This window comes from Canis lupus, chromosome 7 (genome assembly GCF_048164855.1).
Source record: "Canis lupus baileyi chromosome 7, mCanLup2.hap1, whole genome shotgun sequence".
Lineage (NCBI taxonomy): Eukaryota > Metazoa > Chordata > Mammalia > Carnivora > Canidae > Canis > Canis lupus.
The window spans coordinates 58,893,171-58,908,728 of record NC_132844.1 but is presented as its reverse complement, the minus strand read 5'-3'; the positions used below and the strand labels follow the sequence as shown (position 1 = coordinate 58,908,728).

General features: G+C 34.2%; 2 protein-coding genes across 13 annotated transcripts in view; one reads left to right on the top strand and one right to left on the bottom strand.

Annotated features, from left to right (window-relative positions):
• RUNX2 (RUNX family transcription factor 2) overlaps positions 1-15,558 on the top strand; it is a 220,174-nt gene that overhangs the window by 28,841 nt on the left and 175,775 nt on the right. The window lies entirely within an intron of this gene.
• SUPT3H (SPT3 homolog, SAGA and STAGA complex component) overlaps positions 1-15,558 on the bottom strand; it is a 602,245-nt gene that overhangs the window by 574,827 nt on the left and 11,860 nt on the right. For 8 of the 9 annotated variants that reach the window (XM_072832814.1, XM_072832813.1, XM_072832810.1 and 5 more), the window contains one exon: positions 13,393-13,493. In XM_072832814.1, coding sequence (XP_072688915.1) covers positions 13,393-13,493 — 101 coding nt within the window. Of the gene's footprint in view, positions 1-10,454; positions 10,565-13,392; positions 13,494-15,558 lie in introns of those variants that run through there. The other variant, XM_072832818.1, reaches the window with a different exon arrangement.

Genomic DNA, 15,558 nt, shown 5'->3' with positions numbered 1-15,558 from the left:
CTTAGAACCCTCCCTGACACTATACAACAAAACAATGGATAATATTAAACTGTAGAAATGAAAAACCTGAAATATAAATACCAGATGACATATACAAAAATTGTAGGTCTTTCTGTCAAAGGCAGAAGCAATAAAGAAGTGTAAGACTGATTTAACCACATTAAAAATGAAACCTCAAATACTGAAAAGAAATCACTCACTATAAACAAATCTTAAGGAAACCAAAAGATTGGGGGGCGGGGGGGGAGACTTCCATATATGATCAGCAAAAGGTCAACGGCTTTAATATATTAAAAGCCTCAGTAAACAATAGGAAAAAACAAGAACCTAGTGAAACTGTGCTAAGAATATGAAAAAATGCCCACAAATAAAGAAATCTATATGATCAAAATATTTTCAAACTCAGTAGTAAAAAAAAAAAAAAAAAGGCTGTAAAATAGTACAACTATTAAATACGAGAGAGAGAGAGATAGAAGGGGATACTCTCATAACTGCTGATGGAAAAGTCAGTCAGTCCAACTTTCCTGGAAGAAAAATTAGGAAGTTGCTATCAAGAAAGCTTTTAGATTCAAAAATTCTTCTAAGACTTTAATATAAGGTAACAGGTACTGAGATTTCATTACATCACCTTTTTTTTAAAGATTTTATTTATTTATTCATGAGAGACACAAAGAGAGAGGCAGAGACACAGGCAGAGGGAGAAGCATGCTCCATGCAGGGATCCCAACGTGGGACTTGATCCCGAGTCTCCAGGATCATGCCTGGGCTGAAGGCAGGCGCTAAACCACTGAGTCACCCAGGCTGCTCAACATCAATTTAATAATAGTGAAAAAACTGGAAATAACTGATGGTTCAATAACAAGGGATTGATACCATAAAAGAAAGCCATATGATAAAATAACTGCCAAATAACAGAAAACTGTTTACAGTATATTAAGTTGGGAGGGGGAAGGTAGAGTACTAAGTAGCACAGTAATAACTAAAAATTGATAAGAACTTAAGTAAATTATATCAGACACAAACACACACCACAAACTGTAAGACTCTGTCTTGGTAAAGGATTACAGATTGCTTTTTATGAAAATTGTATTACCTCTTCTGAGTTAAGTAAGTCATTTAGAAGTTGCCTCAGTTTCCTAATAAGGGGCTCCCTGTGTTTATTTAGGCTTCAGAGTTCATCAAACAGTAACCCAACTACAGAATACTAGACTTTAAACACATTCTCTCTCTCCTGTCTATGTTGCTATGCAGAAATTTCCTGATGCATCTTTTAAAAGAAATACAAGAAAGTATCTATAACATGGTACTCCATGTGTAAAAAAGGGAAAAAATAAGAATATACTCATATGTTAAATGTGGATAAACTCTGGAAGAATTCACAAGAAAGAATAAAAATTGTCACTCAAAAGGAGAAAAAAATCCAGCAACAGAAATAGGAAAATTTTTCACTGAATAATTATTTTAAATATGTAAATGTATTACCAATTAAAAACTAAACTGAAATAAATCTTTCATAACAGTATATTTAAAATACATATGAATACATAAATATAAATACATATTTATAAGCACATACAAATAAAACCACAAAAGTTCTCAAATACCCAAAGCAATCCTGAGAAAGAACAAAGCTAGAGATACCATAATCACAGATTTCCAGCTATTATACTAAAAAGCTATAGTAATCAAAACAGTATGGTACTGGTGAAAAAACAGATACACAGGGGCAGCCCGGGTGGCTCAACGGTCTGGCACCGCCCTCAGCCCAGGGCCTGATCTTGAAGAGCCGGGATCAAGTCCCACGTCGGGCTCCCTGCGTAGAGCCTGCTTCCCCCTGCATGGAGCCTGCTTCTCCCTCTGCCTGTGTCTCTGCCTCTCTCTCTCTCTGTGTCTCTCTCATGAATGGAAAAAAAAAAAAAAAAAAACAGACACACAGACCAATGCAACAGGATAGAGAGCTCAGAAATAAACCCATCTATATGGTTAATCAATCTATGACAAAGAAGGTAAGAATATGCAATGAGAAAAAAAAGATAGTCTTTTCAATAATTGGTATAGGAAAAACTAGACAGCTACATGCAAAAGAATGAAACTGGACCACTTTCTTACATCAACACAAAAATAAGTTCATAAAGAATTAAAAACCTAAATGTGAAACGTGAAACCATAAAACTCCAAAAAGAAAACATAGGCAGCAATCTCTTGGACATTACCCTTAGCAACATTTTTATGGATATGTCTCCTCACACAAAGGAAACAAAGGCAAAAATAAACTATTAGGACTACAACAATATATAAAAAGCTTTTCTGCAACAAAGGAAACATCAATAAAGCCAAAAGGCAACCTAGTGAATGGAAGAAGGTATTTGCAAATAATATATCTAATAAGGGGTTAATATCCAAAATATATATTAAAGAAATTTATACAACACTAAAAAAAAAAAAAAAATTAAAAAAACGGGCAGAGGACCTGAATAGACATCTCTCCAAAGAATCCATACAGATGGCCAACAGACACATGAAAAGATTTTCAGCATCACTAAGCATCAGGGAAATGCAAATTAAAACCACAACAAGATATCACCACACACCAGTCAGAATGGCTAGTATCAAAAAGACAAAAAACAAGTGTTGACAAGGATGTGAAGAAAAAGGATCCTTCATGCATTGCTGGTGGGAATGCAAATCAGTACACTCACTGTGTAGAAGGTTTGGAGGTTCCTCAAAAACTTAAAAATAGGAATATCATATAATCCAGTAATTTCACTGCTGGGTATTAACCCAAAGAAAAGGAAAACACTAATTTGGAAAGATATATGCACCCCCATGTTTACTGCAGCATTACTGACAATAGCTAAGGTATGGAAGCAACCCAAGTGTCCATCGACAGCCGAATGGAAAAAGATACCATTTTTCTTTTTGTATGTGTGTACATACAATGGAATAGTGCTCAGTCACAAAAAAGAATGAATTCCTGCCATGTGCAACAAGATGGGTAGACCCAGAAGGTATTGCTAAGTGAAATAAGTCCAGCAAAGACCATATGATTTCCCTTATATGTGGAATCTAAAAAACAAAACAAATGAGCAAGCAAAAAAACAGACTTTTAAATGCAGAGAATAAACTGGCAGCTGCCAGAGGGGGATGGGCAAACAGATAAAAGGGATCAAGAGGTACAAACTTCCAGTTATAAAACAGTCATGGAGATGAGAAGTACAGCATAGAGATTATAGCCAATAATACCCTAATGATGTTGTATGGTGACAGATGGTACCTACACTTTTATCTTGGTAAGCACTGAGTAATACAAAGAACTGTTAAATCATTATGTTGTACCCCTGAAATTATATAACATTGCCAATTTACTTCAATTATATGTTAATTTACATACAAATAAGTGAAAACATACATAATTTGTTTATAAATAAATAATACAAGTCACATTATTCAATACTGGCAAGGTATGTATACATACACACACACACACACACACACACACACGCATCCTATTGGTGGGATTACAGTTCACTAAAGCCTTTATGGAAGGTCGATGAAAACCTTAAAAGAATTAGTCCTAATGAAATATCTAGTCACATGCTCAAAGATAACACACACATAACACACACAGACTAAAGAGAGAGAAAAAGATAAAGTAGGTGGGAGGAAGAGGAGGAGAAAAGAAAGGAGGGGAATAAATCCATATATAAAGGAGGTCATTACAATCCTATCCGTAATACCGAAATATTAGAAAGAACATGATATATTTAACAAGATCACTGAAATAGAATACAAACTATTGCAGCTATAAAGGTAATGCCATATATTTATCAATATGGAAAAGGCTTATGATGTTATATAAATAAAAGCCCGTTATACAATAGCAGTTATAATATGGGCTTTTCAGTATTTATTTTCCATATGCATTGGAAAAGAACTAGAAAGATAAATACCAAAGCATTAATAGTACTTTAAGTCAGTGAGTTTAAAATGTTCTTTATGATCTTTCATCTCCTGATTTTTTTTTTCCAGAAAATAACATGCTTCTAAAATAAGGAAATATAAAGACATTTAATTTTAAAGGTTGATATAACAGCTCCTCTATCCATAACATTTCCTTGGTCTTAGGGGTGGTTTTTTGTTTGGGGGAGGGGGGGCAGATTTTGTTATTAACATATAAAACTCACCAAAGCAGGAGTGAACCAAAATCTTCTGGTTGCAAATCTACAATCCTTTCCACTATATCATGCTATCTAAATCATTTATATGTGGCATTATTGTCCTTTAAAACATATTTTATTATAAATTCCAGAGAAGTAAAGTTTCACTGCATATTAAAAACAAATAAGGCATCTGGGTGGCTCAGTCAGGTCCCTGATCTCAGGGTCCTAGGATCAAGCCCAGCATGGAGCTCCCTGCTCAGCGGAGAGTCTGCTTCTCTCTCTCTCTCTCTCTCTCTGCCCTTCACCCCTGTTTGTGCTCTCTTGCGTTCTCTTAAATAAATAAGTAAATAAAATCTTTTAAAAATAACACACACAAATATTATCTCTGTTCACATCCTTCCCAAGGATTAGAAGGTATACAAAATACTATTAAAGCCAAATTCTAGATTGGAAGAAGAAGAAGAAAAATATAGTACTTGACTTAGAAGTGAGTTGTACTCCAAGTTTGGCTGATTGGGAGTAGTAATTTCACACAAAAAGAATGTTATTTTTGTTGTAGAAATATGTATCAACTGATTGCCAGACTAGCCCAAAAAGTTAAATTTAACCTATAATTGGCAGAAACATATTACTAGTATACTGTTACCCTATCAAATACACGTCATCAGCCCACATAAAACAGAAATAGGGAAAAAGTGACAAAAGGCTAGGAAACCCTACCACCAGTGGAAAACCATTGTTCTTTCAAGAGAGAGAAAACCAAGAAAAAAAAGGAGGAAGAAAGCAGACAGAGATAATAGATGAAAGATCAGTTCTCACTTCTCTTCCTTAGAACAGTGGTTTGTGAATTCTATTTATTCTGTCCCAGGAAAAAAGAGTTACACCAATTAGAAAACCTAATGACTATAGTATCTTTAAAAAGGCACATGCTATTTTAAAATGTTTAAAATATCTACACAGAGATATCAAAAAAGATACATTTGCAAAAGGTGGCATACTCACACCAATATATATTTTTTTACCAATATATTTTTTGTGACACATTTTAGCATGTCAAAAACATATACACACATAGTAGTATCTATATTAACATGTTAAAATACATCACAGAATAAGTCAATTCTCACTTTGGATTTTTTTGTTTAAAGATTTTATTTATTTATTCATGGAGAGACACAGAGAGAGGCAGATATATTTCAGTACTGAAATATATATGATTTATATAATATATAATTATATTATATTATTTATATAATTAAAATAATATATTTCAGTACTGAAATATATCAGAAAGTGGTTAGTAATTTCAGATAGGAAATTAAAATTTGATATTTACAGTATGTGTTGATTCTCTCCTTAAAATGAATTCTATTGATAAAGAATGTAAATGACTCTTAGAATTAAAAAAGATGTGTAATTTTGTGTAAAAGAATAGTGGATTTATTTATTTATTAAAAATAATCTCTGGCAAGCCACGGTAGCCCAGCAGTTTAGCACCGCCTTCAGCCCAGGGCCTGACCCTGGAGACCCTGGATCGAGTCCCACATCAGGCTTCTGCATGAAGCCTGCTTCTCCCTCATATATAAAGGCCTGTGTCTCTGCCTCTCTCTCTCTCTCCCTCTCTCTCTGTGTGTGTTGTGTGTGTCTGTCATGAATAAATAAATAAAATCTTTTAATAAATAAATAATATAATATAATCTCTAAACCTAACGTGGGGCTTGAACTCAGAACCCTGAGATCAAGAGTTGCATGCTTTATGGACTGAGCCAGCCAGGCACCCCAATAGTAGATTTTTAATATAGGAGAACGAATCTCTTTTTGTTTTGACAATTTGTGGGATCCAGGGCTTCATTACCATTTTTAAGTTTGCTGAGGACAGTTCTGATTCTCTCTAGGTATGAAACTCTCATGCATTTTTGCATTACATCCATGGGATGCCTGAGTGGCTCAGTGGTTGAGCGTCTACCTTTGGTTCAGAGCGTGATCCTGGAGTTCAGGATCGAGTCCCATATCAGCCTCCCCACAGGGAGCCTGCTTCTCCCTCTGCTTCTCCCTCTGAAATTCTACAAACTTAAATGAAAATGAGGACCCAAAACTACAGTGTTGTTACTCAATTACACACCCTGGCATGATAATCCGATACAATACAATATACTCAGAGCTATAGTCAAGGGACTTTCAGTGAGACTAAGCATAAATATATTATGTAAATTCACAAAAAAACATTTTTAAGGGGATCCCTGGGTGGCGCAGTGGTTTAGCGCCTGCCTTTGGCCCAGGGCGCGATCCTGGAGACCCGGGATCGAATCCCACGTCAGGCTCCCAGTGCATGGAGCCTGCTTCTCCCTCTGCCTGTGTCTCTGCCTCTCTCTCTCTCTCTCTCTCTCTGTGTGACTATCATAAATAAATAAAAATTTAAAAAAAAAAAAATTTAAAAAAAAAAACATTTTTAAGAAACTAACACACTTCGGTATTGCCTGTGCTTTCCAAAAAATGGAACATGAATGTAGTATTAAACCTCCAAATCTTACCTGCCAAAGTAACGAAAAATTAATATCCCCAAATCTTTAAAGAACTATGGGACAATGACAGCCAAAATAAAAGTAAATTGGTGACAGCATTTATTTATTTACTTAAAAGTATTAAATCAAAAAAATGACATAACACATAAAATTTATTTTCCTAATTTCAAAACAATATAAGCAACCCAGAAAAGTAGTAGTCCATGTATAATTTATGTTTTCCCTATTTCTTCTGTGTTGTCAAATATGTAGCTACCTGCTACATAAGGCTATTTAAATTTAATTAAAATAAAATGTAAAATTCAGTTGCCTAGCTCATTTAACATACTCAGTAGGTACAAACAGTTAGTGGCTATCATACTGGAGAACAAAGAAATAGAAATTACCACCAGTGCAGAAAGTTCTACTGGACAGCAGGCTATAATGTAGAAAATTCATTTTTTTCTCTGTAATTATAAAAATTCTTCCCATAAAACTGCAAACATTCCCTCCTGCACTCGAAACATTTTTTATAAGCTTCCTAATCATAGGTTGATGATAAAATTTTTTAAAAGATGATGGCAAGAACTAACAGGACACTGTTTACTAGGTGCCAGGAACAGTTAACTATGTGCTTTGACTCAGTATCTCATTTTATCATCACATAAACCCTATGAGGTAGATGCAAGTCCCTTACCTGAGAAACATATTTCAGAATTCATAAGTTTTCAGGTTTTAGAAAATTAATACTATACATAAACCATATGCTACAAAACACCCTCAGCCAGAGTCTATGTAGGAACTTAGGAACACAGTGAAATGTGTGTACTAAAGATAAGTGAATTCTAATAAGTAACTACAAATCAGCTAGATCCTGGCTCTACCATCAAATTAGTTCAGAACTGGTATTCCCATTCTCCAGTATAATAATTTGCAACTTTCCTGCAATTGTGAATGGTGGACCTATGAAGTGACACCTATTTTTCCCCATATAACTAAGGATTTTCATTACAGAATTATCAAAATGACCATCCCCCAATTTTTACAGATTGATTTCTAATACTGCGCAACATGTTTTTCTCCCTGGTAATTAATTACAGACATACTCTCCTAAACTCGAAGGCCTCATCGCTTGCTTTGCATGAGATAACTGATATATTTCAGGACAAATTCAAAATTGTATTTTGTCCCATTTATGACACATTTTTTTCAGTTCAAGCACTTAATTCATTTGGGATATAGCAACTTAAACATTTCCTTATTTCATTTCTAAGAAGAAACTAAGTATAACCAACTTTCAGTAACATGGCACTTTTTATGTTCTCAATCAGCTTTCACACATTTTCTCACTCTCAGGAAAGACAGTGACCAATTTTAAATAATTTGAAAATTTTCCTCATTATTGTTGTATTTATAAACCAATGTATATCTTAAAATACTCCAAATAGATGGATTCCACAAAAAGTACAAGGATAGATTTATCCACATATTTTACTGTAAATTTATCAAAAATTAATGTAAAATATTAATGGTGATAAAGTATAACAGACATTTAAAAATTCAACAATGTAGCTATGTTTATATACAAAATTATGATAGATCACAAATATAAGCATCCAATAAGGAGCATATAAATAACAAATACACATTTTAAAGAAAAATTATTCTTTCTCTTAGGTATTGACATGGCCTTGCTTAAAAAGATGTGGTGATTAGGTATAGGAAACTGAAATAAATGCTATGATAATATGAAAATAACAACTTTTTATAAAAATCAGGCCTCGTTACTAGTGACACTAATTAGCTATAATTATTCAGTTTTCATATTACTTCATTACAGTACACCAATCACACATAAATTAGTAAACACTGATTCGTAAACTCAATTTCCTAAATCAAAATCAAAGTTTGATTGGCTGAAATGTAGTTTAGCATAATACATCAAAAGCCTGGATTCTGAGGGAATTACCGGGCTGAAATATAGGTTTTGCCACTTACTATAATGGCAATTTTTGTGAGTTACTGACTTTTATGTCTCAATTTCCTCATCTAATCTACAAAAAGGGAATGAATAACAGGGTCTACTTCACTGGGTTGTGTGAAGGTTAAATGAAATGGTATATGGAAGGGTTGTGTGAAGGTTAAATGAAATGGTATATGGAAGTATTCAGACAGTGTCTGGTACACATTATGCTCTATACAAGCATTCACTATTATCAGTATTATTAAAGCATCTCTGAAGTTGTAATATATTGTTAGCACTGTTTATCTTCTAAAAATTTTCTCCAGTTTTCTAAAAAACTTAAATGCACCAGGGAAACAATATGTGAAGAAACCCTGTGTCAGTTGAATAAACATCTTTAATGCATATTAGGTCTCTTTATTTTTTTTAAAAAGATTTTTATTTATTTATTCATGAGAGACACAGCGAGAGAGAGGGGCAGAGACACAGGCAGAGGGAGAAGCAGACTCCCTGCAGGGAGCCTGATGTGGGACTCAATCCTGGATCCCGGGATCATGCCCTGAGCCAAAGGCAGATGCTCAGCTGCTGAGCCTCCCAGGCATCCCTATTAGGTTCTTTAAAGTTAGATTAACATGAGGTTAGACCTGGAAACATAATTCTTTTTATGTTTAAAGATCCTATTTTTATTTATTCATGAAAGACCCAGAGAGAGAGAGAGAGAGGCAGAGACACAGGCAGAGGGAGAAGCAGGCTCCACACAGGGAGCCCGATGCGGGACTCGATCCCAGGACCCCAGGATCACGCCCCAAGCTGAAGGCAGGCGCTAAACCGCTGAGCCACCCAGGGATCCCCATGGGGTCTTAATTCTTACACAGCTCCTAACTTCAAAATACTAAATAATAGCCAAATGATGCCATTACACATAGACAGCTATGCCCTCCTCTAATGCAGCAAGGAATAATAAATGGTTGTTGCTATGTACCCCAAAAAATCTCAGGGAGAGAGGCAAATCTTATTGAAAAACTTTTTGTTCAGTTGTAAACATAGTAAGTTTGAGATGTTCACAGAATATTTAATGGGCGTTTCAGGAAGGAGTCAGAAGTACAGACCTCAGGAAGCTTACTCTCCAAAGTTAATCACTCCCTCCTTTGTACTACCACAAAATTGATTTTTCATTCTATTACATGACAGTTATGTGTCTCCACAACTCTTCCCTATTGCTACGCTACACTGTTATGAAAGTAACTAGGTCCTGCCATAGAAGGAGTCAATAAATGTTGATTTTTAAAAATGCAAAACCTGCAGAACTGTACAGCTAAGAGAGTAAACTTTATTGTATATTTAAGAAAGGATTAAAAGAATTTCCTTTAGGGATGCCTGGGTGGCTCAGTGTCTGCCTTCAGCCCAGGGCATGATCCCGGGATCTGGGATTGAGTCCCACATCAGGCTCCTTGCAGGGAGTCTGCTGCTCCCTCTGCCTGTGCCTCTACCTCTCTCTGTGTCTCTCATGAATAAATAAATAAAATCTATTAAAAAAAAAAATTCCTTTCAATCTGTGATTTTTAAATAAGGATGAAATTTTCATTTGGAAGAATTCTTACAAAATGTAAGTAAGATGTAAACACAAGATCATTTTCTAATTTAGTCACATGAGAATCACTAAATGCTACCAAGCAGTAAAACATGGTACCATCGTCAGGCCAAAAACCCAAAACAGGGCAATATAACACAGCAAGAAATCTATGAATGAGTAAAATAAAGAAGAAAAGCCTAACGAAGAACTCTTTGACATGCATTTAATCAAAATTCTTAAGAAATATATTAAAATACCTGCCATGTAGACTGAAGAGATTTCACTTTGTAATTTACAGACCACTTGAGTTCAATTAACTTAAAAATGAAAAGCCTCTGGATCCTCCCAGCACACGTTATTCAAAGAGCTGTGATAAGAAGCATGTAGCAAACGTGTTGAGTTACATGCACTAGGTAAGGGAAAGCTGCTGTCATCCCCCACACTCCGGCAACTGTTTGACTGGTAATCCTTTAGTTTCCAATCTGTAGAAGCACTTCCTAAAGAATGCTTCTCTGTACTGTTTACAACCCAAACTTAAAATATAGTCAACCCAAGGTCTAACAGTAGTACAGACCAGCTGCCAGTTCTATGTTTAATAGCAGATGACAATTTTGTTTGTGCTTGACAACTAGACATCTTTCAGTGAAACTATTCCCCTGGAAATGACACTACAATATTGTTACTTATTTGAAGGCCAGGGAGCCAAGAGAAAAACAGCTCATTAATGGTGAATGACTAGGAAAGACAGTAATAATAAAGGATTAAAAACAGTAATACAAAACAAACAGGCTTAACAGAACTGTGAAACAGGGGTGGGGAGATAAACAATAAATTTCTACAACACAAAATAAACACGAAGATTTAAGTCTGCACTCCACGTATGAAATAAGCAGAAATAAATGTATATTGCTTCTTATATAATCAAAAGCCTAAAAATCTTTTACCAAGAGAAAATATTGGTAAATTTAAAAGGATTCCCCCAATTTGGGCCCTTTTTTTCCTGTTCTATGAAGCAATTCATAAGGGGAAAAAATAACTTCAAACTATAAATGATGAATGTAACTATTAGGAGTGGCCTCTCTAAGAGGTCTGAAATAGAAGGAAAATGTACATTTCTTCCAAAGCTGTAGCCAACAATAACTTGTGCATTCTGAATCCAGCTTAAGCATATTAGTTGAGAAGATGTTTGCAAAAGTATTTAATAAGAAAGTGCTGAATTTAGCTTTTATTTTATTTTTTTCTGTTTTCCTAAGTGGCCTGCAGTCTATCAAATGCACTAAGAACCTCTAAGTATAAATGACCAAAGGAAATAAAGCTTTCTTCTTAAGATCAGGTAAACCTTTTCTGTAAAGGACCATATAGTAAATATTTTCAGCTTTATAGGCCATATGGTCTCTGTCACAAATATTCAGCTCTGTCATGTAGCATGAAAGCAGCGACAGATAACAGATAAATGAGTGTGGATGAGGTCCAATAAAACTTCATTTTCAACAACAGGCAGCCAGTCCATGGGACCATGACCATAGTTTGAGGACCTATGCTAAAGAACTTATTTCTTTACCTATGACAAATATACCATTTTAATAAATACCACCAACTTTGATATATGATGTCTGGGACTTGCTTTAAAATATTTCATAAAAGAAAAGTAGAGAGTAGGTTAAATAAGACTAGCAAAACACTATTATTGTTAAGGTTGGATGATGGATGCATGGAGTTCATTATCCTATTCTCTGTAATTTCGTGAATTTGAAAGTAAAAGCTTTTAAAAATACAAAGTAAATCAATGAACCAGCTCTACAGGAAAATAGATTTCTTCACTTTACTGTAAACCTTCTAAAGCACATTTAATATTTTGAAACATAATTAACACAAGGCAACATAAAAGATTCTCAATGTAAAGCAACAAAACTAAAATGAAGAAGCTTATTATATAAAAGTGTATATTAGCATAAACTCTTAACATTTTCCATAATTTGAAACATAGGCTCACCTCAAATGACTCCTAAATTAATAATTTAAATGTATTCTCATCTTAACTAACAAAATGTGTTACCTATTTTTGGTTTAAGAATATATAATTATTTTTACAGAGCAGTTATTATTGATGTTAACATGTAATAGGTTTACTATTTTTCAAATAAATTAGTAATTTTTTATTCCTCAGTTCTAAACTCTAAGCACTAAATATTAATGCATACAACCTACAGAAACAAATACTGTTTAAGGCCTTCGACAACTAAAAATATGAAAGGATTCTCAGACCAAAAAGTCTGAGAACCTACAACCTAAACATTGAATAAACAGTGTTGTCTAAAGTATGTTTACCAAGTATGTGAAGAGCATGTGTATTTGAACAATAATCACACAAAGTTAATTCACTATGAAGACTATCAATATACACCCACAAGAGGAAGATATTTAAATTGTCAACAGAAACATTCTTTTCAAATTGCCTATTATGTCATGAATAATGTATCCATAGGAAGAGAAGAGCTCTAACATGTTGTCTCACTTATGCAGATAACTGTCTCCTGAACCAATAATAAAGAAACACTAATATACGCCAGGAGACATCTCTGATAAACATGCTATCTCCTATCAAATCAATGTATGCCATGTCAGTCAATGCAAGAAGCCGGAAATCAAGCTTTTTTAGCTTGAGCTTCAGAAAAGAAATCATCATGCAAATTCTCAAAAACAATGTTTTTTTTTTAAATGTTCTAAGTTTTTTCTCAACATTCAGTAATACAGTGATTCCAAATATCAAAACTAAAAAGTAATCTAAGTTAGGCTCATGGAATTTTTATGGTATTTGAGAAAAATTGAGAACCTCTCTGTGAAAACATCTGAACATATCCAAGAATATAATCAAATTCAAAATTCTCTAAATCTAAAACAGTATTAACAATCCATAACACAGATCTGACCAGATACTAACTAGAGCAAAAATATCCCTATGATTGTTCATTCTTTTATAAAGACGAACCAATACTTATTTTTCAAATACAGTATCACTGCAGCATTTTTAACCAATTTTGCTCCTTTTGCATATGGCTATTTAACCTATTATCAGACTATTTTATTTTTACTTAAGTCCACATTTCCAAGTTAAGTTTTAGAAATTTTATTGTTTCTATTATCTTTTATCAACGTAAATCAAAACAGTAATGTGTGATGCAGAGACATACTTACATCATACTCTGTAACTCTGCTGCAAAGCTTATGGACTTCCCTGTACTTCTTCCACTACTTGAAGTAGCAGTAGACATTGGGCTGGCTGCAGTATTATTCATCTAAATAAAAAAGAAATAAGGCTTACAAAATACATTTAACTATAAATAAATGCATGGAAAATGGATGCAATTATAAATTACTTCAAAAAGTATAGAAAATTTTAAATTTCTAATTTGTTCATAAATCTGACTTGTTCCCACTTAATATTCTTTATTAAAATGAAATAGTAAAAAGAGGGCACCTGGGTGGTGCAGTCGGTTATGCATCCAACTCTTGGTTTCCACTCACATCATGATCTCAGGGTCCTGGGATTAAGCCCCACCTAAAGCTCCACACTCAGCACAAAGTCAGCTTGGGATTCTCTCTTCCTCTGCCTCTGGCCCTCCCACCACCCATGGGACGCACTCTTTCTCCCTCTCAAATAAATAAATCTTTAAAATGAAATAATAACGAAGAAAACACTGCTTAGTCAAATACAGTATCAAAAAATTACTTAAGTGATAAACATTTTAGTACAAATTTCATAATAAATAATGGAAGAAAAGACTCATTAAAATACTTTAACAGAACTCCATGGTTTTCAAAATGTGTTCCAGAGAGCACTATGGTTCATAGGCAATATTTCAAGGAGCTCCCAAAGGTCCCAAAGCACACTCTCCTAGTTCTATCCAGAACCAGAGAACAACTCCGATTTTTCTGTTTCATATATTGGGGTTCCAAGTAAGAGTTAATATAAAAAAAAGAGTGGTACAGCTGTAAAATACAAAATTAGAAAACCACTGCATAATCTGATTCCCATCTGAACCAAAGCCTAAAATATAAATAATAAAAATAAAGTCAATCAGTAGATCAGAAGCAAGCACTATGATATTTTATAATCTTTTGGTTAAGTAAATCTTCAATTTAAAAAGTGAGTTTTTTTTCCCCCAATAAAATTAAGTTGATGCATAAGGGGGAAAGTAGATGCCAATCCTAATATATGCTATTTTATTTAATGCATGTGGCAGTCCCATAAACAAGAATTAGTGAAAATAACATTAAAATAATGGAAGTATAAAAGCCTCAACTATGACTCAGTAAGTGCTCAATAAATGTTAGCTATTATTTCATGTCCATATAAATTTTGCAATATAATTTTCCTTAAACTAAAAATGATCTGTAGATTCAAATATATCATAAAATAAAGCAGTACTGCAATCTTTAAATGATCTGTAGCAAACTAGGAGAAGTCAGACTGCCCAGGTTCAAATCCCATTTCTGCTACTTTACTAGGACTTCGGGGCAAATCATTTAACTTCTTTGTGTTTCAGTTCCTTCAACTTTAAAGTGAGAATGATAATCCCCCACTCTTAGGGTTGTTGTGAGGATTTAATGAACTAATATGCACAAAGCATTCAGAATGGCTCTTAGCAAACAGTGAGCACACAATGTTAATAACTATTATTACTGTACACAGAAAGACCTTAAGAATCTTAATGAATCAGCTAAAAGTTTTTAGATGACAAATTTAGATTACTCTTTTTTCATTACCTTAAATTCAAGAAATTTGAATATTTTCACTAAAAGACTTATATGCAATTCAATAAACATTAAGTACTTAGTTCCCTTATAAAATACTTTTCAGTACTGACATCAGTACTGCTAGTAGTATCCTAACTCAAAATCTGTCACTGTCTTTGACTCCTTCTGCACCCTATAATTTGTAAGAAACCAAATAAATTGTCCCTCATGTTCTTACATCCTCCTCCTCTTGTTCTACTTTATGGCTCTCTCTATAAGCACTATTTATAGCTACTTTCTTTCTATCTCAGCTCATTCTTCACCTTGCTGTGAAATTTATCTTCTTAATACATCCTCTAACCTGACAGCTGTGGGCAATGGGGGCTAAAATTGATACAGGAAACCTGAACCAGAGTTATTCACCAAGCACTGAGAAAGAAGGACAGCTCCATGAAAGACAACTGGGGGGTTGGGGAGGACGCTACTATAAAATACTGCCTGATATAGGCCATATACAAAGCTTTTGAGAAGGCAATAGGATAGAGGCCTGAGATGAGCAGCACACTAGATGGCTGGGTAGATCTGGAATATCCCAATACCTTTCTGTGGCAAGGCCAACTATCT